Below are 27,203 nucleotides of genomic sequence, written 5' to 3' on the forward strand. Positions count from 1 at the left end.
TTGACGTCACTCGCTGTTTACCTGCAGGACAAACCCAGGCCTACTGACCCCATCATCGGTGGTCGCCACCAGGGATACGTTGTATAACCCTCGTTATTACACAGTGTGCGTTATAGTGTGGCAGGGGACACCATAGAATATAAAAAATAGAAAATAAAAATGAAAAAAAATGGTAGAAAATGAATTCATATATGTGTGGTTCGAATGTGTATTTCGATCGCTGTACTGCCTCAAGTTCATACTTGCTGCTCACATCACTGAGAGAGAGAATATGACTTTACGCCGCTTTTAGCATCATCCATTGACCAGCAAGACACCAGGTGCCAATAATAATGGATTCTACCTTGTTTACATCGTGAAGGAAAGTGACACTGTAAATTTTATGCTTACACTGTATAGGAATGTGACACTGTATAGCCCCTGTGAAGGGGGCGTCTACACTGTACAGGAATATGTCACTGAAGGTGCGTCTACACTGTACAGGAATATGACACTGTGAAGGGCGCGTCTACACTGTATAGGAATATGACGATGTGAAGGGGGCGTCTACACTGTACAGGAATATGACACTGTGATGGGCGCCTCTACACTGTATAGGAATATGACGATGTGAAGGGGGCGTCTACACTGTACAGGAATATGACACTGTGAAGGGGGCGTCTACACTGTACAGGAATATGACGATGTGAAGGGGGCGTCTACACTGTATAGGAATATGACGATGTGAAGGGCGCGTCTACACTGTACAGGAATATGACACTGTGATGGGCGCCTCTACACTGTACAGGAATATGACGATGTGAAGGGGGCGTCTACACTGTATAGGAATATGACACTGTGAAGGGGGCGTCTACACTGTACAGGAATATGACACTGTGAAGGAAGTGTCTACACTGTACAGGAACATGACACTGTGAAGGGCGCGTCTACACTGTACAGGAATATGACACTGTGAAGGGCGCGTCTACACTGTACAGGAATATGACACTGTGAAGGGGGCGTCTACACTGTATAGGAATATGACACTGTGAAGGCAGTGTCTACACTGTACAGGAATATGACACTGTGAAGGAAGTGTCTACACTGTACAGGAATATGACACTGTGAAGGGGGCGTCTAAACTGTACAGGAATATGACACTGTGAAGTGGGCGTCTACACTGTACAGGAATATGACACTGTGAAGGGGGCGTCTACACTGTATAGGAATATGAAACTGTGAAGGAAGTGTCTACACTGTACAATAATATGACACTGTGAAGGAAGTGTCTACACTGTACAGGAATATGACACTGTGAAGGTGGTGTCTACACTGTACAGGAATATGACACTGTGAAGGCAGTGTCTACACTGTATAGGAATATGACACTGTGATGGCGGTGTCTACACTGTATAGGAATATGACACTGTGAAGGGGGCGTCTACACTGTACAGGAATATTACACTGTGAAGGTAGCATCTACACTGTACAGGAATGTGACACTGTGAAGGCAGTGTCTTCACTGTATAGGAATATGACACTGTGATGGCATTGTGTACACTGTACAGGAACGTGACATTCTTGATTTGGTGTCCACTGTTTTGACAATGTGCACAGTCGCTGCATGATATTTGATACTGAACCTGTTGGCAGACTGGCACACTTAACTACCGGGCTACAGACGGAGTATTTACATTAAGAGCTGCAGGACGTGTTTGCTAAAACGATGTCCACACACTCGCTGCACATGACTAATGTAGGTTGTCGAAGGTAAGCAACAGCTGACGACAGTGTGCGCTGCCATTACTACATCTGTCTCTTACAACATTTGAAGGTCACGATAACCTTAACTAACAAGGAACCATGGTCAGTGAATGAGTGATTATTGTTTTACCCCGTGTTAGAAACTTTGAACCTTGAGGAGGACGATTTCCAAGGACGATGTAATAATAGGTTTCATCCGGAATGTGTCATCGTTTTTCATCTCGAGCATAGAACAATGGCTGAGCGGTTCCCACGCAGCCTGTAAGGACATCTGATGGTCCTTCCGTCTGTAATGTCATCGACATTGACGGGAATCGGTAACAGTGTGTATATCTAGAAGGGTTCAGGAAAAACACAGGTGAGACATCTAAAGGTATCAAACCAGCTTCAGCTTTTGTTCTAAACAGGTCTTGTGACGTCATCCTTTGGTTCTTTCGGTTTACCATTTTTCATTGACACTAAACATACCAACCCCCCTTTCATGATATGGACTGTTCCATCGAAACATTTGTTTCGAAATGCACGTGCATCCTCATGATCAGCACAGTCAAATTTATTGTGGATAAGCTGGTCCTTATTTGTGTTTACGTTGAAAACCTTAAAGTGTTGATTTATACCACTTTACCTTTGATAGGGATATTTTGTGTTTTTCCATTATACAAAAAAAACTGATTCTCATTTGTCAACTGTATGTTTTAATTGAATGACATATTTGATTTTTCCTATCAAAAGTGAAATAACATATTTGTTACACAAGACCGACCTTCATACATTTCTATTCATGAATACACGCTTCTTCTTCATAAATCTTTTATATTTGTTTGTTTGTTTGTTTGTCGTTAACGCCGCTCTCAGCACTATTCAAGCCAAATGACGGCGGTCTGTCAATAATCGAGTCTGGACCAGCCACTCCAGTGATTGATATCATGAACTTCGATCCATGCAATTGAGATACGATGACATGCATCAACCAAATCAGCAAGCATGACCACCCGATCCCGTTAGTCGCCTCTTACGACAAACATGGTCACCTTTTACGGCAAGCATGGGTTGCTGAAGACCTATGCTACTACCAATTTCTTTTTTTTCATAAATGACAGTGTAGTTCTATGAAGTGTGTTTTCTACTTTGGCTCGACCGACTCCGTGGTGTAGTGGAAGAGCGGAAGGTAGCGTGTTCGATCCCCGGTCGTGTCATACCCAAAGACGTTATAAGATGATACTTGTTGTTACCCTGTCTGGCGCTCGGCATTAAGGGGCTAAAACAAGGACTGCTCGGCTCGGGGTCAGCCTACTGTGTCTGAGTGGGGTATCCATGTTAAACTGAGCCATGGTACCCCAGTGTGCTACCAATAAAAATCTGCATCAGTCTGGACTAGTACAAGCAAACACATACACACACATGCATGCACGTCGCTATATAAGTGCAATAATCTTCGACCTGACGTTAAACCTCATTTCACCTCACCTCACCTATTTTTGGTCAATATAATTGCACAAACTATTTGAAATAGGTCAAGGAGTGTACCCTTGAATAAGGACGATTTGAGATGTTCGGGTAACTCCACCCGGAGCTCTACCCGTATATCACACTGCTCTGTGTTGACAGTGCTCCACTACATGGCCTTGTAACGTGACCCGTCAATCCGCCTGGCGCTCAGCTCTGTGTAATCCGAGGGTCTCGCCAACACGCATATTACCGCTGTGCTGGGTGGGGCACTGACTCCACGAAACTGCTTGTCACGTGACATCGCCCGGGGGTAGAGCACAGAGCGATGGAAGGAAGGACAGTACTTGTGTTAGGTGAGTCCGCTCAGATTTGATATGAGAGTTAAATTCGTTATATATATTCACTGAAAAAATGTGTACCTTGATGATATAATTTACTGTTCGTTATTAATACATATAGTATTTCCTTCTGGAGTAAGCTTTTTTATTCCATAACTTCCAGGAATCTCAGTTGGTCTATTTGTAACGTAACAAAATGTTTCATTTATGAGTTTATGTCGCATAATGGCGATATAAACTCCAACACAGCGTCACTGTCTAATCTTCCAAACCATCTTTTTCTCATGGGATATGTGATATTATATGTGTTTGATTTCGTCCTCCAGTGGGTCTATGCATGTCACTTTGTACAAGAAACGAGGCAAATATGTTGGCTTGGTATTCAAATTCGGTTTGGTTTGTAATGTGATACTACATACTTATACCAACAACACACGCGGCTGAGAGGAGACACGTCCACTCACGTGGAGTCTTTACATGTTCAGTAGGTCAATTGTTTACGTACCCCTAAAGTCATAAACAACAGTATTGCATCACAGTGCCCCCTCCCCCCCCCCCCCCCCCCCCTTCCCCCCAATCTCCCACTCCCACTGCCCCTTCCCGGTAAGTGATAATAACCCGGTGTCTGTGAGTCAATGTCTATTTTTACAACGAACAATAAACTGGGGGCGCGCACCGGTCGTTCTAATGCTCCTTGGTGATGCGCTCGTTCGACTAATAACATGAATTTGAATACACATGTGCTTTTCTTTGATTGTATGATTATATTTCAACACAAATGCTTAAGTAACGTGACACAGGATATCGGGAATCAGGACTCGTTGTCATCGTTACGAGAAATAATGTATATTATGTTGGTGCCGCGGTGAAAGCAATGCCTAGATGTGAGATATTATACGTCAGTTGTGCTATACGTACCTATAGATGTGAGATATTATACGTCAGTTGTGCTATACGTACCTATAGATGTGAGATATTATACGTCAGTTGTGCTATACGTACCTATAGATGTGAGATATTATACGTCAGTTATGCTATACGTACCTATAGATGTGAGATATTATACGTCAGTTGTGCTATACGTACCTATAGATTTGAGATAGTATTCGTCAGTCGTGCTATACGTACCTATAGATGTGAGATAATATACGTCAGTTGTGATATACATACCTATAGATGTGAGATATTATACGTCAGTTGTGCTATACATACCTATAGATGTGAGATATTATACGTCAGTTGTGCTATACGTACCTATAGATGTGAGATATTATACGTCAGTTATGCTATACGTACCCATAGATGTGAGATATTGTTCGTCAGTTGTGCTATACATACCTGTAGATGTGAGATAGTATACGTCAGTTGTGATATACATACCTATAGATGTGAGATATTATACGTCAGTTGTGCTATACGTACCTATAGATGTGAGATATTATACGTCAGTTGTGCTATACGTACCTATAGATGTGAGATAGTATACGTCAGTTATGCTATACGTACCTATAGATGTGAGATATTATACGTCAGTTATGCTATACGTACCTATAGATGTGAGATATTATACGTCAGTTGTGCTATACTTACCTATAGATGTGAGATATTATACGTCAGCTGTGCTATACGTACCTATAGATGTGAGATAGTATACGTCAGTCGTGTTATACATACCTATAGATGTGAGATATCATACGTCAGTCGTGTTATACATACCTATAGATGTGAGATATTATACGTCAGTCATGTTATACATACCTATAGATGTGAGATATTATACGTCAGTCGTGTTATACATACCTATAGATGTGAGATATCATACGTCAGTCGTGTTATACGTACCTATAGATGTGAGATAGTATACGTCAGTCATGTTATACGTACCTATAGATGTGAGATAGTATACGTCAGTCGTGTTATACATACCTATAGATGTGAGATATCATACGTCAGTCGTGTTATACATACCTATAGATGTGAGATATCATACGTCAGTCGTGTTATACATACCTATAGATGTGAGATATCATACGTCAGTCGTGCCATACGTACCTATAGATGTGAGATAGTATACGTCAGCTGTGCTATACGTACCTATAGATGTGAGATAGTATACGTCAGTCGTGTTATACATACCTATAGATGTGAGATATCATACGCCAGTCGTGTTATACGTATATAGTTGAACCTCACCGACCTACCGCACACATATAGAACACAAACAGCAGAAACTTACCTGCTAAATAAAAGGTATACACTCGAAAATACTTGCTTTACTCTCATTACTTATTACCCGTTCTTTTTAAAGCATCTTCTGGAGAAAAATACAAACAACTCCAGTTTAAGATACTACGTTCAATTATTCAATTATTCCGTGTAATAACTACATCAGTTGATAGTTATTTGAGAGAATGTTGTGGAGGTGGGAAGACCACAATATATGTTCTGTTTCATTGCCAAGTTTTTTGCCCTTTTGGTTGTATTTTCCCAGGTGTATCCATAACTAAACATATGATAATAATAATAGTAATAATAGGAATTTATTTAATGGCATTTAGAAGTGATACACATAAGGAAGAGAATATATGGATGTCAACTTCTTTATTATGAGGAACACAACGTTAGCAACTGCATAACTAAACATATGATAATAATAATAATAGGAATTTATTTAATGGCATTTAGAAGTGATACACATAAGGAAGAGAATATATGGATGTCAACTTCTTTATTATGAGGAACACAACGTTAGCAACTGCATAACTAAACATATGATAATAATAATAGTAATAATAGAAATTTATTTAATGGCATTTAGAAGTGATACACATAAGGAAGAGAATATATGGATGTCAACTTTTTTATTATGAGGAACACAACGTTAGCAACTGCATAACTAAACATATGATGATAATAATAATAGGAATTTATTTAATGGCATTTAGAAGTGATACACATAAGGAAGAGAATATATGGATGTCAACTTCTTTATTATGAGGAACACAACGTTAGCAACTGCATAACTAAACATATGATAATAATAATAATAGGAATTTATTTAATGGCATTTAGAAGTGATACACATAAGGAAGAGAATATATGGATGTCAACTTCTGTATTATGAGGAACACAACGTTAGCAACTGCATAACTAAACATATGATAATAATAATAATAATAATAGGAATTTATTTAATGGCATTTAGAAGTGATACACATAAGGAAGAGAATATATGGATGTCAACTTCTGTATTATGAGGAACACAACGTTAGCAACTGCATAACTAAACATATGATAATAATAATAATAATAATAGGATTTTATTTAATGGCATTTAGAAGTGATACACATAAGGAAGAGAATATATGGATGTCAACTTCTTTATTATGAGGAACACAACGTTAGCAACTGCATAACTAAACATATGATAATAATAATAGTAATAATAGAAATTTATTTAATGGCATTTAGAAGTGATACACATAAGGAAGAGAATATATGGATGTCAACTTTTTTATTATGAGGAACACAACGTTAGCAACTCCATAACTAAACATATGATAATAATAACAATAGTAATAATAGGAATTTATTTAATGGCATTTAGAAGTGATACACATAAGGAATAGAATATATGGATGTCAACTTCTTTATTATGAGGAACACAACGTTAGCAACTGCATAACTAAACATATGATAATAATAATAATAATAATAGGAATTTATTTAATGGCATTTAGAAGTGATACACATAAGGAAGAGAATATATGGATGTCAACTTCTTTATCATGAGGAACACAACGTTAGCAACTGCATAACTAAACATATGATAATAATAATAATAGGAATTTATTTAATGGCATTTAGAAGTGATACACATAAGGAAGAGAATATATGGATATCAACTTCTTTATTATGAGGAACACAACGTTTCGGAGTATATGCTTACTCCTTCATCAGGTGAATGAATGCCATGAGGCAGACAGCATATGTATGTGCCTGTAAGAACAACAAAAGTAATAAGATAACGAAGGTGGAAACTTAACAAGGGAAGACAACAGATAATATCGCTGATAGGTGATTAGCAATAGACAATGGAAGCCGACACTTTACTGCAATTAGCGCTTATAGATGATTATGATTGACGATTGGAAACCAGTGATTGGTAAAGTGGTATTTATTGACCCGATGAAGGAGTAAGTATACACTCCGAGACGTTGTGTTCCTCATAATATAGAAGTTGTTATCCATAAAGTCTCTTCCTTGTCGGAATATTGTTTTGTAATGTGTCAGTGAAGAAAAGTTATGAATCATGAAATATTTATCTTTGTTAGCTAAAAGTGTTATGTACATATGTAAAGACAAGGGAAATGATTGTAATGTTAACATATTCCGAAAAGATTTGTTATTACGTTACACAGTAGTATAGCAAGTATGCTGGAGTATATCAAGTATGCTGGAGTATATCAAGTATGCTGGAGTGTACCAAGGGACCCATTGCATTCAAAACTAAAACCTGTCATTTGATAAATAGTTTTATTTTATTTACAATGTCCCATGACACGCCTGTCGGCGTGACATTGCACAGAGTTGTAAAATCCCTGCTTATTACTGTGTACCGTGACATTTCGACCCCCACGTTCCTTGAGACTTCATATGCACGTCACCTGTTGTGAGATACTCATTTATGTGATACGTGCAACATCGCCTATCATACCCATATCCCATACTTCGGCATAGAATAAATATTGTTTGTCTATTTCATTTTCAACAACCATCGTATATTTTCGTTTGCCCGGCCATCACAAAAAAGTGATGTTTGTTTAATTTGTTGTTTAACGCCACACTCAGCAATATTCCAGTTATATGACGGCGGTCTGTCAATAATCGAGTGTGGACCAGAAAATACAGTGATTGACATCATGAGCATCGATCCACGTCATTGGGATCGATGACATACATCAACCAAGTCAGCGAGCGTGACCACCCGATCCCGTTAGTCGTCTCTTTCGACAAGCACAGTCGCCTTTTATGGTTAGAATGGGTTGCTGAAGTCCTATTCTACCCTAGAATCTTCACGGGTCACATAAGCATAATGACACAATTCATTGGAGAAATAATAAGCAGGATGTATATGCACATTAATACCTTTCACATTTCTTTGTAAACTCACTCTTGTTTTAACTGTCATCTGACGTCATAAATCCCTTTGTTCAGAAAGGTAAAATTAAAACCGTTGTGGAATTGTTACGTACTATATCCGAACAGTTTGAGCGTTGTTTGGTTGGCTGTTGTTTTACGCCGCAGTCAGCAATGTTCCTACTATGTGACAACGGCCTGGGAATAACTGATTCGGTCCATGACAAACCAGGGGTTGATATAATGAACAATGTTCCACGCCAACCTGGTATAATGACAACCAATCAACCAAGCCACCAAATCTGATCGCCCGATCGCCTCTTACCACAAGAACTTGAGTGATATGACCTACACAGGGCCTGTTGTTAAGACCGAATATATATTGAGGATCGGGGATATATTAGGTGGCCCCGTCACATGTGTGCCCCCACCCCCCCAAAAAAAACCCCCCAAAAAACAAAACAAAACACACACAAAGAAAACAAACATAAAAAAACGGAGAAGTACGTTGATCTTGCGAACAACCCCTATGGCCAGACCAGCCTGTCGTGATATATCTTGAGTATTGTTGCGGCATAAAACAACATCAGTATTAAGGAAATGTATATTTGCTGTATCACAGGGTATTACTAAACATTGTTAAGCATAAAACCGTCATGCATGTTCGCCGTAGATCTGTTCAGTGATTTCAACAAATGTCTGCACGAATCAGTGTAAACATAGCCCCCATCTATGTATAAATCACAACACACATTTAACTGCTCGTCAGTCTGTACGTGAAATCATCAAAGCGTTTATCCATAACGACGTGATTGCGCCATATCCAATGGAGTTCACGTTTCCCACACTGCGGATGTGAGACATATCGCTGCTAGGGACACACCACCTACCGATTGACACCTGCCCCGGGGGTGGGGATTGAAGACTTCCTATATGCCCTGCTGACCTACTTGTGTATACCCTGTGACCTGGCACAGAATATAATTAACACGAACAAAAAGTTGAATTGAATTTAGTGAAATCGAAATGCTATATCCATAATCGTTTCTTGATGAAATTTGAACAAATTATATAATCATTAACCTCGTCAAACAAATTATATTTGGAGACAAGACGTAGCATGTTAAAGATAGGTGATTTCGTGTCCAACTTGTTCTTATTAACTAGTGTTGTTTTATATCTAAACTGTCCAATCCGGACTAGAAACATTTGTTTGAAAATATACATTAGGTTTGAATTACATAGCTTACCAAGGAGCAACAGCTTTTGTTGATCAATGTATCCTTGTATGGATAGTACACCAATTGTGTCTCTCTCTATTTTTTTAGACATACGCTTATTAAAACCCTGGATTTTCTTACAGAAATAGCGTCGAGTGATGAGATGCGCACAGTGTCTATTGGATTAAGTCACCAAAGCACAGACAAGAATCATGGTTTACATTTATCAATTTTCTCAGTTTTTCACATACTTACCTCGTTCTTTCTACCGAAGTTTTAACAGTACTGATATGCACTCCCACATAGACAATTGCCTTTTGAACAGGTAAATTTATATTACCAATGTACAGCTTGTTAGCATACATTTCTGCAACGTTTAGGAGCATTTGAAGACCTGTTGTGTTCAGCTGATCAAGGTCGTGTCATCTGCTAACAGTATTCCTGGCATTGTCCACATGGGCGACATAGTCCACAACCGGAATTGCTTAGTTCATGAAGTAAATCGTTTATATAAAGAGTAAAGAGCCATGCTGTTATGACACGACCCTGACCTACACCCTGTTTAACAGGAAAAACATCAGATTTGAAGCCAGCAAAGCTCACATATGAGTACATAGAATGTTAACATAGACGTAGAATTCTCCATAATTTACCATTGATACCAAATTTATGTAATTTATAAAAGAGACCGTCAAACCAAACACGATCGAAAGCTTTCTCGTTATCGAGAAAGGCGCAATAAACTGGTGAGTTTATTTCGTTAAAGTATGAAATACTTTTTAGAAGAGTGAGAGCCACCGTTTCAGCACCTGCATTTTTCCTAAATCCAGAGTAGTGTTTACAGTTGAGTATACAGCCTATCCCCTGTCTGTTGCCTTCTTAATTAAACGCAGCAAGCTGAATGAAGATAATAATGTAATGAGGTACATCGTTGACAAAATAAATAACACAGTTTATTCACCAAACATGTTATTCGTTATGTTCATATATTTAGCATTAATGTCTTTGATAATATCCAACAGATAATGAGGTGGTTAGGCTGGTTTTATTCCTTCTCAGCATATCTTTACTCTCATAGGTTGAATCTGTAGTCAACGTTTTATACTTTAAATGAAGTTTCGGCAGGTGACTTTGAAATAGATCATCTACGTGATGTAAACGTGGAAGAAAGCACATTAATTACTTGGTGAAATCATAAACTGTTTTCAGAATTCGAAAAATAACAAAAGCTTCTGGTCTTGATGGTACAATTCATGAATATTTTAACCATCATTGATCTGTCTATAGATATGTATATCAAACGTTTTAGCATGGTTCTTGATATCGGTACGTTCCCAGAAGAAAATAAATATGAGGTGCTATGAAACCAATCTTTAAAAATAAAATAAAATAATTAATCAGGGTGAAGAAAGAAATTGTTTTGTGCATTTCAGAAAATTGGTACAGTTAAGCGATCAGGACATTTGGAAAAAACTATCACAAAATAACGTATTTGTATTATGACAAAATGATTATAAAAATAATTTCAAAATTGTCCATAATGTTACGGAAACAACTTGAATCCTATAATCACCTTAGCGATACCTTTAAAAATTGTCAAAAGTAACTATAACAAAGCAAAAATATCGAAAAATTAAATCGTCCACGAATATTCTTGAAAAAAAAAAGAATTAAATTGTCTACCACAAATCTTACATTGTTGCAAGACGTTTTTCTTAACACAAATATTCAGGCTTATATCTGGTTTTGCAACTGCAGCTGAAAATATATAATCTCGATATAAAATCTAAAATGGATCAAATTGAAAAGTGACGAACTAGGGCTAAGTTACATCTGTTTTTCAACAAATTTCAATTATTGAATTGCACATGTACTGTTACCTTAGTGGATGTGTGCATATATGCATGCATGCATGCATGCATCGGCAAAGAATGTCCTTTATTTGTACATGTATCTGCTGTTGAAATGATGTGTTCCTCTAATGCTGCTTTGTAAAATCGGTAAATTCATATATTTTTGAACTAATAAAAGTTTTAAAGTTTGATTATTATTTAAAGTGTTGGTAATACAAACTATTAACTTTAATCTTTTAAGGATTCTCTAGATCTTTGACACCAGCCATGGCGTTGAAGAAATAGATTTGTTTTACTGTTCCCATCAATTAATACGATGTTTCATTTACATCGTAAGCTAGTATCACATATTTTTATAAAATATGAGAGTTTTCTGGGACCGTTAAAATTAATTAATTTAGCCCAGATTGAGATCAGCTGTTTAAATACCAGGACCTCAATTTTGAGGGGTTCCATACCAAGTTCCGCATTCACCATAAATTGAATGTTGAATTCCGTAGACCAGTTTTTCTGCTATTTTTATTTTTTTAAATTCACATATTTCGGAAGTTGGTACAGAAACTAGCGTCACATCAAAAACATTTAATAAAAAATCTAATGGCAGGATATCTTTACGTACTCTTTTTATTAGACAATGCATTGATTTTGGCGCGTTTGCTGTTAATGATTCTGTACAAAACATTCATTTTCTATTTTCGTTAAAGATATATACCAGGTGTGTGTAATTATCTACACATTACAATTAACATGTTTTCCCCAAAATAGGATGGGCGACCTAACTCCATTGCGTAGCGTCCCTTCATCAACTGACTCAGTTATAATATGTACCTTCTAAGGAGAATACTTCTTCTAACATCCTAATGATTTGAAAAAAAATATGCCACCAAATCTGTCAATGAGGAGATGTTTGAAAAGTCGAAAATGTATTTTGAGAGAATTTAAGAGCATTTAATTACATTTTGAGCTAATCTGACCGAGCAATGGCTATAAATAGCACGTTGCTGTCGTGGCGGCCATATTGAAAATCGGATTCGTACCCCTTGTCAACAAGCCATGTCAAGTTTCCGCTTTATTGATCCGGTGGTGTTGAGAAGATTTTTATAGTACGAGAAAATGAACTAGAAGAGAATTTAGGAGCAGGGTCTAAAGTGCAAGGATACAAAAGGTCGAAATTGAAAATATCGCGAAAACTCGTGTTAAACAACACTATAAATTTATGTTATTCAATAAACCATTATTTTACTGTGTAATGGCCTTACATTACTTTTTCAATTCGGCTGCCGTTAAGGTCGCATTGAAAGTCAGGTCCAAACCTCCTGAATACACTCAGCTGTCGTTATTTGTGGGAACAGGCAGGTGAAGTTACAGTTTGTTGGTCCTGGGGTTTCCTAGGAGATGTACCGCCTCCGTGGTCTAGTGGTAGAGCGTCCGCCCGGAGAGCGGAAGATCCCGGGTTCTATCCCCGGCCGAGTCATACCAAAAGACGTTAAAAGGTGGTACTTGTTGTTACCCTGTCTGGGGCTCGGCATTTAAGGGCTAAAACAAGGACTGATCGGCTCGGAGTCAGTATACTGTGTCTGAGTGGGGTATTCATGTTAAACTGCGGCATGGTATCTCAGTGTGCTAGCACTATAAATCGGCATCAGTCCGGACTAGTACAAGCAGCCACACACACACGTGCATACACGTCGCTATATAAGTGCAATAATATTGGACGCGACGTTAAACCCCATTTCACCTCACCTCCTTGGAGATGGTTTGTAGTGCGCGGAAATGAATTTGGAGAGAATTTAGGCTCATGATATGTAATGCAAATGTAAAAAAGGTCCAAATTAATATTATCGCGAAGAACGGAACATATGTGTGTTGAGCACCTCCACTTTGTATTTTGAATAGATGATATGCATTTGAATTAGTTACATATAAGTATCAACTGAGATTATTGATGGTAGTGCCACTCGGGGGGTTAAAATAGCGTAAAAATATTGTCCTCCTGCTAGTGACACGTAAATCCATTCTCGATAAAGGTAAGTGATATAGACTTGTGTTTTAGAACTTAGATTGTATTGACTTTTTTTTATATTGGCTAGCATAAGGTACATCCACTTGTAGTCAGATTTATGGTATAAATCCTGCTGGGGAGTCATGCAGGAAGCATAGGCACTGTAAGTCCCCATGATCTCCAGTAAGGTGGTCTAACTTTGGTTATTAGTGGTCTATAGCCTTGTTTTAATTGATATGAGTTAATCTTTATATAGCTATATTGTTTAAAAAAATATGATCTGGTTTGTTTTATTAAAAACTGTGATATACCTTACTATTTAACTGTCCTTTGCCGACAGACCTTTGTCTTATACCTTGTTCCCTTCGCTATATGGCTGAAATATTGCCGATTCGATGTCAAATTTAACTCACTAACTCACTCTACTTTGTATTGTGTGGATCAATATCATTTTTAATGTGTTGTTCATTTCTATCGAGCAGTGAGAGAACATTTGTCGTCCTCTAATACATAATATAGTCTACAAAAAAGAAACTCAAAAGTGATTCAGATGTATATATATATATATATATATATACAGAGAAAGAGAGAGAGAGAGAGAGAGAGAGAGAGAGAGAGAAAGAGAGAGAGCGAGAGAGGGAGAGAGAGCGAGATACACATAAAGAGAGAGAGGGAGAGAGAGAGAGAGAGGGAGAGACAGAGAGGGAGAGACACAGTGTGTGTGTGTGTGTGATCAACATATGAGAATCGATCTTTCAAAATTGGCACACATCATTGTCATTGACCCAGGTTCCATATGGCACACATGGAACAGTAGATTTTCAAGGCGAGAGTCATCTATTCTTAAAATCACGTATGGCCACCATTGGAGTCCAAAATCAATCAGATCCCGAATTGGGCCCTGGGGAATGTTTATTGACTCTGCATGCAGTACTTGAGCAACTGTCGGAGGTTCTGTGGTTGTTGCTGACGTACTTGCAGTCGTTGCTAATTGCATCCCATAAATGTAGGATTGTGTTTTTAACTGGAGACATGGAGTGTCATGGCAGGACCTGGGTGTAGTGATTTATGTTGTCAATTTTGCCGTTTGAGGTCGGGCGTGGAAAATGACGTTCGCTTGTTGCATAATAGGAAGGACGTGTGGCCGAAGAGTCTCATCCGTGTAACGTTGTGCCGTTAAATTCCCCAGAACTCCGTGACGTCGACACCATTGACGTCACAGTTGATGATGCTGGTCCGTTAAAATGACATCTCGAACTTGTCGTCTTGCGAGAATACCGTCAGCGCGTAAACGTTTTTTCACTGTCTCGGGTGATATCCTTCGCGATCCTGGTATGGCCGTAGTTGTAGAGGTGGCCGTGATGGTTCTTTCACGTAAGTGACGTAGCCGTATGATTCGGCTCTGTGCCCTGGTAGTGATATGTGGTCGACCGGATCTGGGAAGGCCACGTGTTGTTCCGTGTGTCTGATAACGGGCCAGGATAGGTAACAACAGTACCATTTTTAACGTCTTTTTACTATGACGCGGACGGGGATTGATCCACTGGCCTTCCGCACTCCGCATCTCCGGGCAGACTCTCTATCCACTACACCACGGAGGCGGTCTCCAGGCAGACGCTCTATCCACTACACCACGGAGGCGGTCTCCAGACAGACGCTCTATCCACTACACCACGGAGGCGGTCTCCAGGCAGACGCTCTATCCACTACACCACGGAGGCGATCTCCGGACAGACGCTCTATCCACTACACCACGGAGGCGGTCTCCAGACAGACGCTCTATCCACTACACCACGGAGGCGGTCTCGAGACAGACGCTCTATCCACTACACCACGGAGGCGGTCTACAGACAGACGCTCTATCCACTACACCACGGAGGCGGTCTCCGGACAGACCCTCTATCCACTACACCACGGAGGCGGTCTCCAGGCAGACGCTCTATCCACTACACCACGGAGGCGGACTCGAGACAGACGCTCTATCCACTACACCACGGAGGCGGTCTCCAGACAGACGCTCTATCCACTACACCACGGAGGCGGTCTCGAGACAGACGCTCTATCCACTACACCACGGAGGCGGTCTCGAGACAGACGCTCTATCCACTACACCACGGAGGCGGTCTCGAGACAGACGCTCTATCCACTACACCACGGAGGCGGTCTCGAGACAGACGCTCTATCCACTACACCACAGAGGCGGTCTCCGGAAAAAAACGCTCTATCCACGAGACCACGGAGGCAGTCTCCAGGCAGACGCTCTATCCACGAGACCACGGAGGCTGTCTTCGCACAGACGCTCAACTACTAGACCACGGAGGCGGTCTCCAGACAGACACTCTATCCACTACACCACGGAGACGGTCTCCAGACAGACGCTCTATCCACTACACCACGGAGGCGGTCTCCGGAAAGACGCTCTATCCACTACAACACGGAGGCGGTCTCCAAACAGACTCTCTATCCACTACACCACGGAGGCAGTCTCCAAACAGACTCTCTATCCACTACACCACGGAGGCGGTCTCAGGCAGACGTTCTATCCACTAGACCACGGAGGCGGTTTCCAGACAGACGCTCTATCCACTACACCACGGAGGCGGTCTCCAGACAGACGCTCTATCCACTACACCACGCAGGCGGTCTCAGGCAGACGCTCTATCCACTACACCACGGAGGCGGTCTCCAGACAGACGCTCTATCCACTACACCACGGAGGCGGTCTCAGGCAGACGTTCTATCCACTACACCACGGAGGCGGTCTCAGGCAGACGCTCTATCCACTACACCACAGAGGCGGTCTCGAGACAGACGCTCTATCCACTACACCACGGAGGCGGTCTCCAGACAGACGCTCTATCAACTACACCACTGAGGCGGTCTCCCGGACAGATGCTCTATCCACTAGACCACGGAGGCGGTCTCAGGCAGACGCTCTATCCACTAGACCACGGAGGCGGTCTCCAGGCAGACGCTCTATCCATTACCCCACGGAGGCAGTCTCCGGACAGACACTCTATCCACTAGACCACGAAGGCAGTCTCCAGACAAACACTCTATCCACTAGACAATGGCTAGACGCTGTATCTATTAGACACACACAACCTTCTTTCTACTGGATCACTGAAAATTAGTGATAACACCAGGTGTTCACAAAAAGAAAGCTTTACATGATTTCAATGAAATAAAAATTATGATCACGTTGATCTGGCCCCGACACTTGTTATACTATCGTATTCTTAACGAGTCTTTCAAGAAACAACAATTAATAAATCGTTTTGCCCAGAACCTGAGGTACAGGATCTGAATGAGATATGATGAAAACGAAGGCGTGGCAGCAAGGGTTGATAACACGTCTACAACAATATTGGAACAACACTCGGCGTCCGTATAACTGTGTGTTGTGACATCGGTAGTCTATTAGTAGCTAAGTAACGTGACAGGGGTGTTTAAACAGTTAACAATTTTGATTTTATCAATATTACTATGTCCACATATGAACTGGCCCTGGGATCTTGTCGATTCTGTTAAATTTACCACGAATATATAGTAAACTACGTTTATAACGAACACGCTTATAACGAACTGACGGATATAACGAACTTATTTTTGTTCATGCCATGTGCAGTACATTTGCTGTATATATGCTTATAACGAACTACGGTTATAACGAACTAAAATTAGTGGTCCGTTTGAGTTTGTTATGGCCGTAGTTTACTTATGTCGAAACGCGCAAATGAAGAACGACTTTACCTTGAGTACACCGAGATGTATCGAAACTTGCATACACGCATAGGACGAATTGACCCTCGCTTGCCTTTGTCAAAAGCTTAAGATTCTCGGCGAGTATGAGTATTCATGGTTAGGCCTTCTGTCCACATGCATGAGCATTGACGGTCTTGTATTTACACAGACTGTTTACTGTACGTCAGCGGTGTGAGACTGGAGGAGAAAGCATTCATGTTTGGGACGCCGGCCTTTTCTGTCACACAGACACTGACTCGAATACTTCCGATACAGCCCATTCAAGTCTATACTAGTTGGCAAGTCTAGATTACTGCAGATGAAAATAAAGAGTCTCTGGCTCCTTTGGGTATATTTTATCAAGATAATTTAACAACTGTTTTGTGTATAAATATTTTCATTGAGACTAGATGTTAGTCCAGACGGTGCCTTGAGAAAGAACATGTAGGATTTGTACGGATATTGCATCAGAGAGTGTGCAAAGAGAATGTAGTTTCAAATAAGTATTATAAACCTAGACAGCAATCTGACCAGAATAGCGTGTCATTGTAGTTAGAGATTCTATAGCAAGTTAGATAATTGTACAAAGATGCTCCTCTACATAAGCGTTGGGGAACGATGGAAATTTCTGTTTTTGTAAGAGCGGCACTGGTGGGTGAGTTGTCTAAGGCGCGGTTTGTAGCATTGCAGGGATGGTCCCTCGGCGTGCCGGGATCCTGTGGTGGTGGGTTCGAATCCCAGATTCGCCCTTTGTATGAGTCTTGGTTTTTCAGCCCTGTACCCGAGCTCCTGGTCTTAGATTTCAGAGACCGCTTCCGTGGTCTAGTGGTAGAGCGTCCGCCCGGAGAGCGGAAGGTCTGGGGTTCGATCCCCGGCCGCGCCATACCAAAAGACGTTAAAAGATGGTACTTGTTGTTACCCTGTCTGGCGCTCGGCATTAAGGGGCTAAAACAAGGACTGGTCGGCTCGGAGTCAGTATACTGTGTCTGAGTGGGGTATTCATGTTAAACTGCTGCATGGTATCTCAGTGAGCTAGCACTATAAATCGGCATCAGTCCGGACTAGTACAAGCAGCCACACACACACGTACATGCACATCGCTATATAAGCGCAATAATTTTGGACGCGACGTTAAACCCAATTTCACCCGACCTCACCTCATAGATTTCACCAAAATCTGACACATTAATCCCCCAGGACCTTCCTTCCACACCTAGCCGAAAAGTCAGTGTTTCCGCGATACAAAAAGTGACAAAGGGGTCTTGTTAACTTCACCTGCTGGTGAGGATGTCGCACCTCTTTACCCCCCCCCCCCCCCGACCTCTGCCCGTCCCTCCCCTGGGAGGAAATGAGCAAGGCCAGTCCTTTAAGACCTAAAATGGGATCATCAACAATGACTATTTAACTTCACAAAGTAATTTGAATTTTTGACAATGCCTATTTCGCCACTGCAGTGGAGCACGCAGCCTAATAGTGTGAACATATCTCACAGGAATGAAACAGTTTCGAGTTATCCGGAGTTGGAGACAGGCCGGGTGCCGATGTCTGAAATGATTTTCCTTTCTTTTATAGTCACACACTGCATGCCGTGACGTGCTGAGATCACGCGGTAATTTAGGTCTTCCAGCCTTTGGGTGCTGCTTGATGACTTCCTTCATCAACAATAACGAATATCTTTCAGTATGTCTGTTCAGCGTTGTCAGCGTCGGTTCAGCCGGAATGCCCCCCTCCGCAACCGTCACCACCATCCCCTACGACTCCAACACGACACCATCGCTCGGGCAGGATTTCGAAATCAAGTGTACCGTCCAAGGTTTTCCTTCGATCCTTGAGGTAAGGCTTATACTTACTGAGGTGAGATCTATACTTACCGAGGTGAGATCTATACTTGCTGAGGTGAGATCTACACTTGCTGAGGTGAGATCTAGACGTATGAGATGATATCTGTACTTACTGAGGTGAGATCTATACTTACCGAGGTGAGATTTATACTTGCTGAGGTGAGATCTATACTTACCGAGGTGAGATCTATACCGACTGAGGTGAGATTTATACTAACTGAGGTGAGATCTATAGTTACTGAGGTGAGATCTATATCTACTGAGGTGAGATCTATACTAACTAAGGTTAGATCTATACTTACTGAAGTGAGATCTATACTGAAGTGAGATCTATACATACTTAGGTGAGATCTATACTTGCTGGGGTGAGATCTATACTTGCTGAGGTTAGATATATACTTCCTGAGGGGAGATCTATACTTCCTGAGGTGAGATCTATACTATTCTGTTCTACTATTCAGCCGACGTATCAAATATTTTGCCTCATATTTCAGTCACTTTGTAAAATTACTGAAATTGTCAGTTAGCAAGTTGACTATAACATATACTTGGAGATCCGTACACACGTGGACGATCCGTACACACGTGGACGATCCGTACACACATGGAAGATCCGTACACACGTGGAAGATCCGTACACACGTGGAAGATCCGTACACAAGTGGAAGATCCGTACACACGTGGAAGTTCCGTACACACGTGGAAGATCCGTACACACGTTGACGATCCGTACACACGTGGAAGATCCGTACACACGTTGACGATCCGTACACACGTGGAAGAACCGTACACACGTGGAAGATCCGTATACACGTGGAAGATCCGTTGTTCAAGTATTAGCTCCCAATACGTCATTATCTTCGCTCTATGTCTCCGAAGCCAGTGAGTTTTATTTAACGCCGCTTTAAGCAATATTTCAGCAATATCACGGCGGAGGACACCAGAAATGGGCTTCATACATAGTACCCATTTCGTGAATCGAGCCCGGGTCTTCGGCGTGACGAGCGAACGCTTTAACCACTAGGCTACCCGACCACCCTCTACAAAGTCAGACAGCAGGTAGTCTGTGGATACTTTTGGCGCCATGGGGTCAGTGAAGGTCCCCATTTGTATTTGGTTGTTGTTTTACGCCGCAACAAGCTTTATCAAGGCGGCATGTAAATAATCACGATTTTAGCAAAATTCCAGCAATATTACGGCGGGGACACCAAAATGAGCTTCACACTTTGAACCCCTGGATGGAATCGAACCACTAGACCATCCCCACCCCTGGTCATGATGAGCTTCGATCTACGCAATTGGGATAAGATGACAAAATCTTCGAGGTTATGCCCTATCTACCATATCGGGCAGTCGGGTAGCCTAGTGGTTACAGCGTTCGCTCGTCATGCCGAAAACCCAGGTTCGATTCCCGACATGGGTATAATGTGAAGCCCATTTCTGGTGTCCCCCGCCGTGATATTGCTGGAATATTGCTAAAAGAGGTGTAAAACCATACTCACTCACTCACTCATGTGTATTTCTGTCCAGGCATTCTGGCTGAGGAGACCTGCCCGGGGTATAGGGAAGCTGGAGCACATCTTCCCGCATAGCCGCCCCGACACTACCACCCAACGGACGACCCCAGCTCCTAAATACAGCTGGCAGGCAAACACCCGTGACACGAGGTACCAGGTGAGCTATGTTTCACTGTCCATTATCTAAACAAAACACAAACAGGATGAGGACCTATGTTAATTGCAATGCAAATATGAAAATAACGGCATAATGGTTCATTTATTGCACTTGATATATAGTGAGTATGCTTAGCTAATTTCTTCATGTTGATGACGGAAATGAAGGGTGATGTTTATATATGACGATTGAAACGATAGGGCTGTAAATTCTAAGTTGATATATGCCTTTTATTTTATGTTTCACAGGAAAATATTTTTTTGTCTATATCGATGAACTTTTACCAACATTTTTCGTTCGAAAAATGTCAATAAAGCGTATATATTAACTGACTTGGAATAACCGCATTCCCATGAGACAAAAAAAACCTCATAACATATTACTCAAAACACGAAAAATTAAAATGGTGTGTTAAACAATACCCACCCTTTTTTCCGTTTGTGCAGTATATAGAGAATCACACCTGAGTGTCTTTTGATATCAAATACAAGTATACCAAAAAGAGTTGATAAAAGTGGGAAAACTCAGGGGCTTGCCACTTTTATCAACGAGTGTTGATATATTTTATATCAAAAGATACGATGGCGAGATTTTATTCATCATCCATCATTCATCATTCTTCCACCTTTTTCAGTTTTTAGACAGTAATATGCTGTGTCGTAAGTGTAAAACGTACTAACAGCTTTAGTAGCAGAGCCATTAATGATGTAATTTGATTGTGACGTCATGGTAACAATGACGTCACAATGGTCTGCAAAGCACTGTGATATAATTAAATTTTCGTTGTGTTCATGGAAATTTCTGCATTTTGATTAGCTGAATTGGTCACGTGTTATTGCATTCATTTCCCAATGAATGTAAAAAAAATAAGCCACGCCCACTGCAGCGCACTACTTTTATTACTGCGGAATGTCGGGGAATCCCAATATTACAGTCGAGGGAATTCCCTTTCTGCTCACGTGTATCGTCATGCACAGGACATTTATCGACTTTCATGCATATTCATTGTCCAAAATACACTTTGAAACCGAAGGCCGAGAATGAATGAAACAGCAAACGTGCAGGCTCGCTCGCCTGCTTTTTTTCACGCTCGCCCCGGTTCAACTTTCATGTCTTCGGGTTTCATTTATAACTAACATTTCTCCAACTGTGTTTTACCGTAATCAGGGAAGTAATGTTTGAATCACGCAGTAAATGACCATGTTATTTGAAACAGCCGCCTTCTCTCTGACATATTTCTTCCGGTTTGTTACAGTCGGACTGTTGCAGTTCTTTTCGCCTCTTGCCTTAATTGACAGGTCCAATGAACATTGTTTTAATCCCACTCTCCGTTGATTGGCTACTGACTGTGTAGGCGTGTCAAGTTATGTGCATAAATTAAACGATCACCTGAATCATGTCACGCCACTGTATGTATTCCTACACCTGGAATGTTTATCAATGTCGTCATTTTTGTTTTGAAAAACCGATATGCAAACTTTTGTAAGAATCCGCTACGCGGATTCATACAGTTTGCAAATCGGTTTTTCGATTCATACCTCAATGAACCGAAAAAAATACACAGTCAATCCTTAAGTAATTTCATTGCACCGATATCGACAATGTAGAACGCTTGATCTCACCCAAACGATATCTCCTGTGGGAGCCAGTTCTGGTTGATAAATATAGTAACTGAGAGATCCCGTGCACGCATTAATGGTTTGCTTTGTTACATTTAAGGTATTCATCCTCACCGTCCATTCTCTGACGTACAACGACGACGGCGACTACGTCTGCAGCATTTTCTGGGGCAGCTTCAACTTGACGGATAGTTACATGATGGCTGTGGAAGGTGAGTTGGATGTAGCAGTGTCCCGACGTTACCTGTGTGTGCCGGCCCCTCCCTCCAGTGTCACCCACCCTCCAGTGTCCCCCACCCCCACCCACACAGTTACATGATGGCTGTGGAAGGTGGATGGGATGTAGTAGTGTCCCGACGTTACCTGTGTGTGCCCGCCCCCTCCCTCCAGTGTCACCCCCCCCCCCCCCCCCACACACACACACAGTGACATGATGGCTGTGGAAGGTGGGTTGGATGTAGTAGCGTCCTGACGTTACCTGTGTGTGCCCGCCCCCTCTCTCCAGTGTCCCCCTCCCTCCAGTGTCCCCCACCCACACAGTGACATGATGGCTGTGGAAGGTGGGTGGGATGTAGTAGAGTCCTGACGTTACCTGTGTGTGCCCGACCCCTCCCTCCAGTGTCCCCCACCCACACAGTTACATGATGGCTGTGGAAGGTGGGTTGGATGTAGTAGTGTTCTGACGTTACCTGTGTGTGCCCGTCCCCCACCCTCCAGTGCCCCCCCCCCCCCCCCCCCCCCCCCCCCCCACACACACACACACAGTGACATGATGGCTGTGGAAGGTGGGTTGGATGTAGTAGCGTCCCGACGTTACCTGTGTGTGCCCGTCCCCTCCCTCCAGTGTCCCCCCCCCCCCCCACACACACAGTGACATGATGGCTGTGGAAGGTGGGTTGGATGTAGTAGCGTCCCGACGTTACCTGTGTGTGCCCGCCCCCACCCTCCAGTGCCCCCCCCCCCCCCCCCCCACACACACACACACACACACTCAGTGACATGATGGCTGTGGAAGGTGGGTGGGATGTAGTAGTGTCCCGACGTTACCTGTGTGTGCCCGTCCCCTCCCTCCAGTGTCCCCCACCCACACAGTTAAATGATGGCTGTGGAAGATGGGTGGGATGTAGTAGCGTCCTGACGTTACCTGTGTGTGCCCGACCCCTCCCTCCAGTGTCGCAGTATATAGAGATTTTGTAGATGAGACTACGTTGGTGGTTACCAGTTTAGTGCTACCCACAAGCACATGCATGGTGCTGACAATCGTAGAACTATCATAAGGGAGAACCGGGATTCGAACCACGGACATTGTTTTCGAGCAAGTCTGAGGGACGCAACACTCATGAAGCGTAACGCGAAGCTGAAGCTGTGTGTTGTTTTTTTTTAGGTCGGCCCGATATTTCTCCAATGGTGATGGAGAGGAATGGCATCGTGGGGTACCACGAGTTGATCACGGTGGAGTATATCGCCCGACCCCCTCTCGACAACGTCACGTGGTACGGCCCCTCTGGTGACATCCTCGACACCAATACATCCAGGTCAGCCGCCGTCACTGTTTTCTGTCAAACATCATCTGTCGAACATTCTCTGTCAAACATTGTCTGTCGAACACTCTCCGTCCTTAATTCTCTGTCGACCGTTTTCTGTCAAATACTCTCTCTCAAACACTCTCTGTCAAACACAATCTATCCTTAATTCTCTGTCCACCATTCTCCGACAAACACTTTCTGTCAAACACAATCTATCCTTAATTCTCTGTCCACCATTCTCCGACAAACACTCTCTGTCAAACACAATCTATCCTTAATTTTCTGTCCACCATTCTCCGACAAACACTTTCTGTCAAACACAATCTATCCTTAATTTTCTGTCCACCATTCTCCGACAAACACTCTGTCAGTCCGTAATTCTCTGTCGACGATTTTCTGTCAACCACTATCTGTCAAACACTATCTGCCCTTCATTCTCCGTCAACCACTCTCTGTCCAACATTCTCAGTCCTTCATTCTTTGTCCACCATTCTCTGTCAAACGATTTCTGTCAAACATTCTCTGTCCGACATTCTCTGTCAAACACTCTCTGTCAAACACTCTCTGTCAAACATTCAATATCAAACATTCGCCGTAAAAACATTCAATGTCAAAAGTTCCAATGGGAAACATTCTCTGACTAACATACTTCGTCGGTCATTTACAGGGGTCATTATCGGTGTGAATCTTGGCCCAGCATATCTTAGCGCAGACAGTTCTATTCCTAATGTATGGTCTGTTTGTTCCAGGGTGTATGTCACGGAGTCGCAACAGGGAGGATTGAAGGGGGCGGTAGTCCTGCACATCACCAACTTCTCCCGTGACGACAAAGGGACGTACAGCGTGGTTCTCAACAACGACCGCGGCGAGGACCGGGTGAAATTTGAATTCACGGGTAAGCTGGCATCACTGCATCATCCTCTAGGCTGACGTACCGCCCCCGTAGTCTACTGGATATAGCTTCTCCCGGTAGAGTGAGTGAGTTTGGTTTTACGCCGCTTTTAGCAATATTCCAGCAATATCACGGCGGGGGACACCAGAAATGGGCTTCACACATTGTACCCATGTCGGGAATCGAACCCGGGTCTTCGGCGTGACGCTTAAACCACTAGGCTACCCGACCACCCCTTCCGCCGGTAGAACTGAAGGTCGGTTGTTCGATCCCCAGAAACAAGAACTGGACTGTTCAGAGTCCACGTAAAACTGCGCCATGTTTAAAATGGCAATAATCTTGAACGCGGCTTTAAACCCAACATCACTTAACCTCAAGAGATGCTACATTAATATCAGCAGCAATTTACTTGACACGTCCCAATACACCCCTGAAATCATTAACCACCGCTTTCTATAGACGTCCGTATTAAATAGCCATTTGTTTAAAACTATTATCATGCGTTACTTTCTGTCGAAGCAGATTATTTGTTGACAAAGTGACATGCACATTTTGAAACCGAAATCTATTTTTTTTATTCAACATATTGTTTTGTCCAAAAAGACAAAGTGATTGTACACATGCGCACCACGTATTGCCGCCTTCTCCCGAAATCTATTTTCGAATTAAATTCTTTAATTTATTTATCTTAAAGTTATCTGATAACACTTCCCGTTGCTGATTGTGATTCGTTGCATCATGGGAAAAGCCGGGCTCGATTCCCCACATGCTGTAATTTTGCTACAATTGGCGTAAAATCACATTCACTGAAGTATATACACTTTGCATCACGTGATGTAAACTGCAGGGCAAAAGAAAGCACTTGAAAATTTGTCTTGCTCCAAAGTTTATTGATTGGTTTGTTGTTTAACGCCGCACTCAGCAATATTCCAGCTATATGACGGCGGTCTGTAAAATAATCGAGTCTGGACCAGACAATCCAGTGATTGATATCATGCCATCGATCCATGCAATTGGGATCGATGGCATGCATCAACCAAGTCAGCGAGCCTGACTACCCCATCCCGTTAGTCGCCTTTTACCACAAGCATAGTCGCCTTTTACGACAAGCATAGTCGCCTTTTACGGCAAGTATGGGATGCTGAAGACCTGTTCTACCCCGGAATCTTCACGGGCTAACGTTTGGGTGACATGGGGTAGGGCATGGTTTTAAAGAGGATGCTTCCATGATTTGCTTGTTTTCCAATAAGTTTGGCTGGTCTAAATAAATATGAAAATATATCGGTATAGCACATTACCAATTCAGTATGTTTTCCGCGCCAAACACTTTGTTGTAGCGATACCAACGAGCGATATATTTTTGGGTTATAAAAGAAATCACATCCTCCTTTCCCAACCCCCGCTACTGGTTAAAATGTTGGGCCCTCAGAGGAGGACATGGGATGATGATTTAGACACGGGAATCGGAATTTCTGAAAATTTCTAAATTATATTTTTTTCTGCTATGAAACACGTCTCTATGTATAAATACACCGCGAGGGAGATAGCATCTCTCCAGATAACGTCACTCCCGTATATGGTGTCACGTTACATTGAAAACAATAATGCAGTCGGCATCTGTAGCTCACATTTGAATTGCAACCTCTATTTGAAAATACCCTGTCTTATTGTAGGATGTAACGTCACGAAATGGGAGTTACTTCACTTTGGTGTGAGGGGCGGTCGGGTAGCTTAGTGGTTAAAGGATTCGCTCTTCACGCCGATTACCCGGGTTCGATTCCCGACATGGGTACATGTGAAGCCCATTTCACGTGTCCCCCGCCGTGATACTGCTGGAATATTGGCGGAATAAAAGCGGCGTAAAACCAAACTCACTCACTCACTCTTTTGTTTAATTCCCTTTATAACAAACCAGGCGATTATAGGGTACAGTTTAACATTTCATGATTATACTGTATTACTCATTATGATGAGATGATTGTGTGAACAACTTTCCGATCTTTGCATCTGTCGCGATTCTCAATTGGTCCATCGAAGCCATGGACATCACAGTGCTTCACTGTTGAGAACAATACGATATGACGTCATCCGTTGATGACGTTATGTCATCATAACAATAGGCTTTCTTCAGTGAAGATTTTCTGTAGCGTTGATATTATCTTT

At 42.0% G+C, this 27,203-nt stretch overlaps 1 protein-coding gene across 1 annotated transcript in view; it reads left to right on the forward strand.

Annotated features, from left to right (window-relative positions):
* The first annotated feature begins 1,697 nt into the window (after window positions 1-1,697).
* The window catches only part of LOC139472856 (fibroblast growth factor receptor 4-like), a 43,596-nt gene continuing 18,090 nt past the window's right edge, over window positions 1,698-27,203 (forward strand). The window contains exons 1-7 of the mRNA XM_071255324.1: window positions 1,698-2,101; window positions 3,352-3,545; window positions 19,170-19,321; window positions 20,860-21,003; window positions 22,723-22,834; window positions 24,007-24,157; window positions 24,898-25,043. Coding sequence (XP_071111425.1) covers window positions 3,518-3,545; window positions 19,170-19,321; window positions 20,860-21,003; window positions 22,723-22,834; window positions 24,007-24,157; window positions 24,898-25,043 — 733 coding nt within the window. The 5' untranslated portion in view covers window positions 1,698-2,101; window positions 3,352-3,517. The remainder of the gene's footprint in view (window positions 2,102-3,351; window positions 3,546-19,169; window positions 19,322-20,859; window positions 21,004-22,722; window positions 22,835-24,006; window positions 24,158-24,897; window positions 25,044-27,203) is intronic.

Source organism: Haliotis cracherodii, unplaced genomic scaffold (assembly GCF_022045235.1).
Source record: "Haliotis cracherodii isolate W230 unplaced genomic scaffold, xgHalCrac1.p SCAF_25, whole genome shotgun sequence".
Classification (NCBI taxonomy): Eukaryota; Metazoa; Mollusca; class Gastropoda; order Lepetellida; family Haliotidae; genus Haliotis; species Haliotis cracherodii.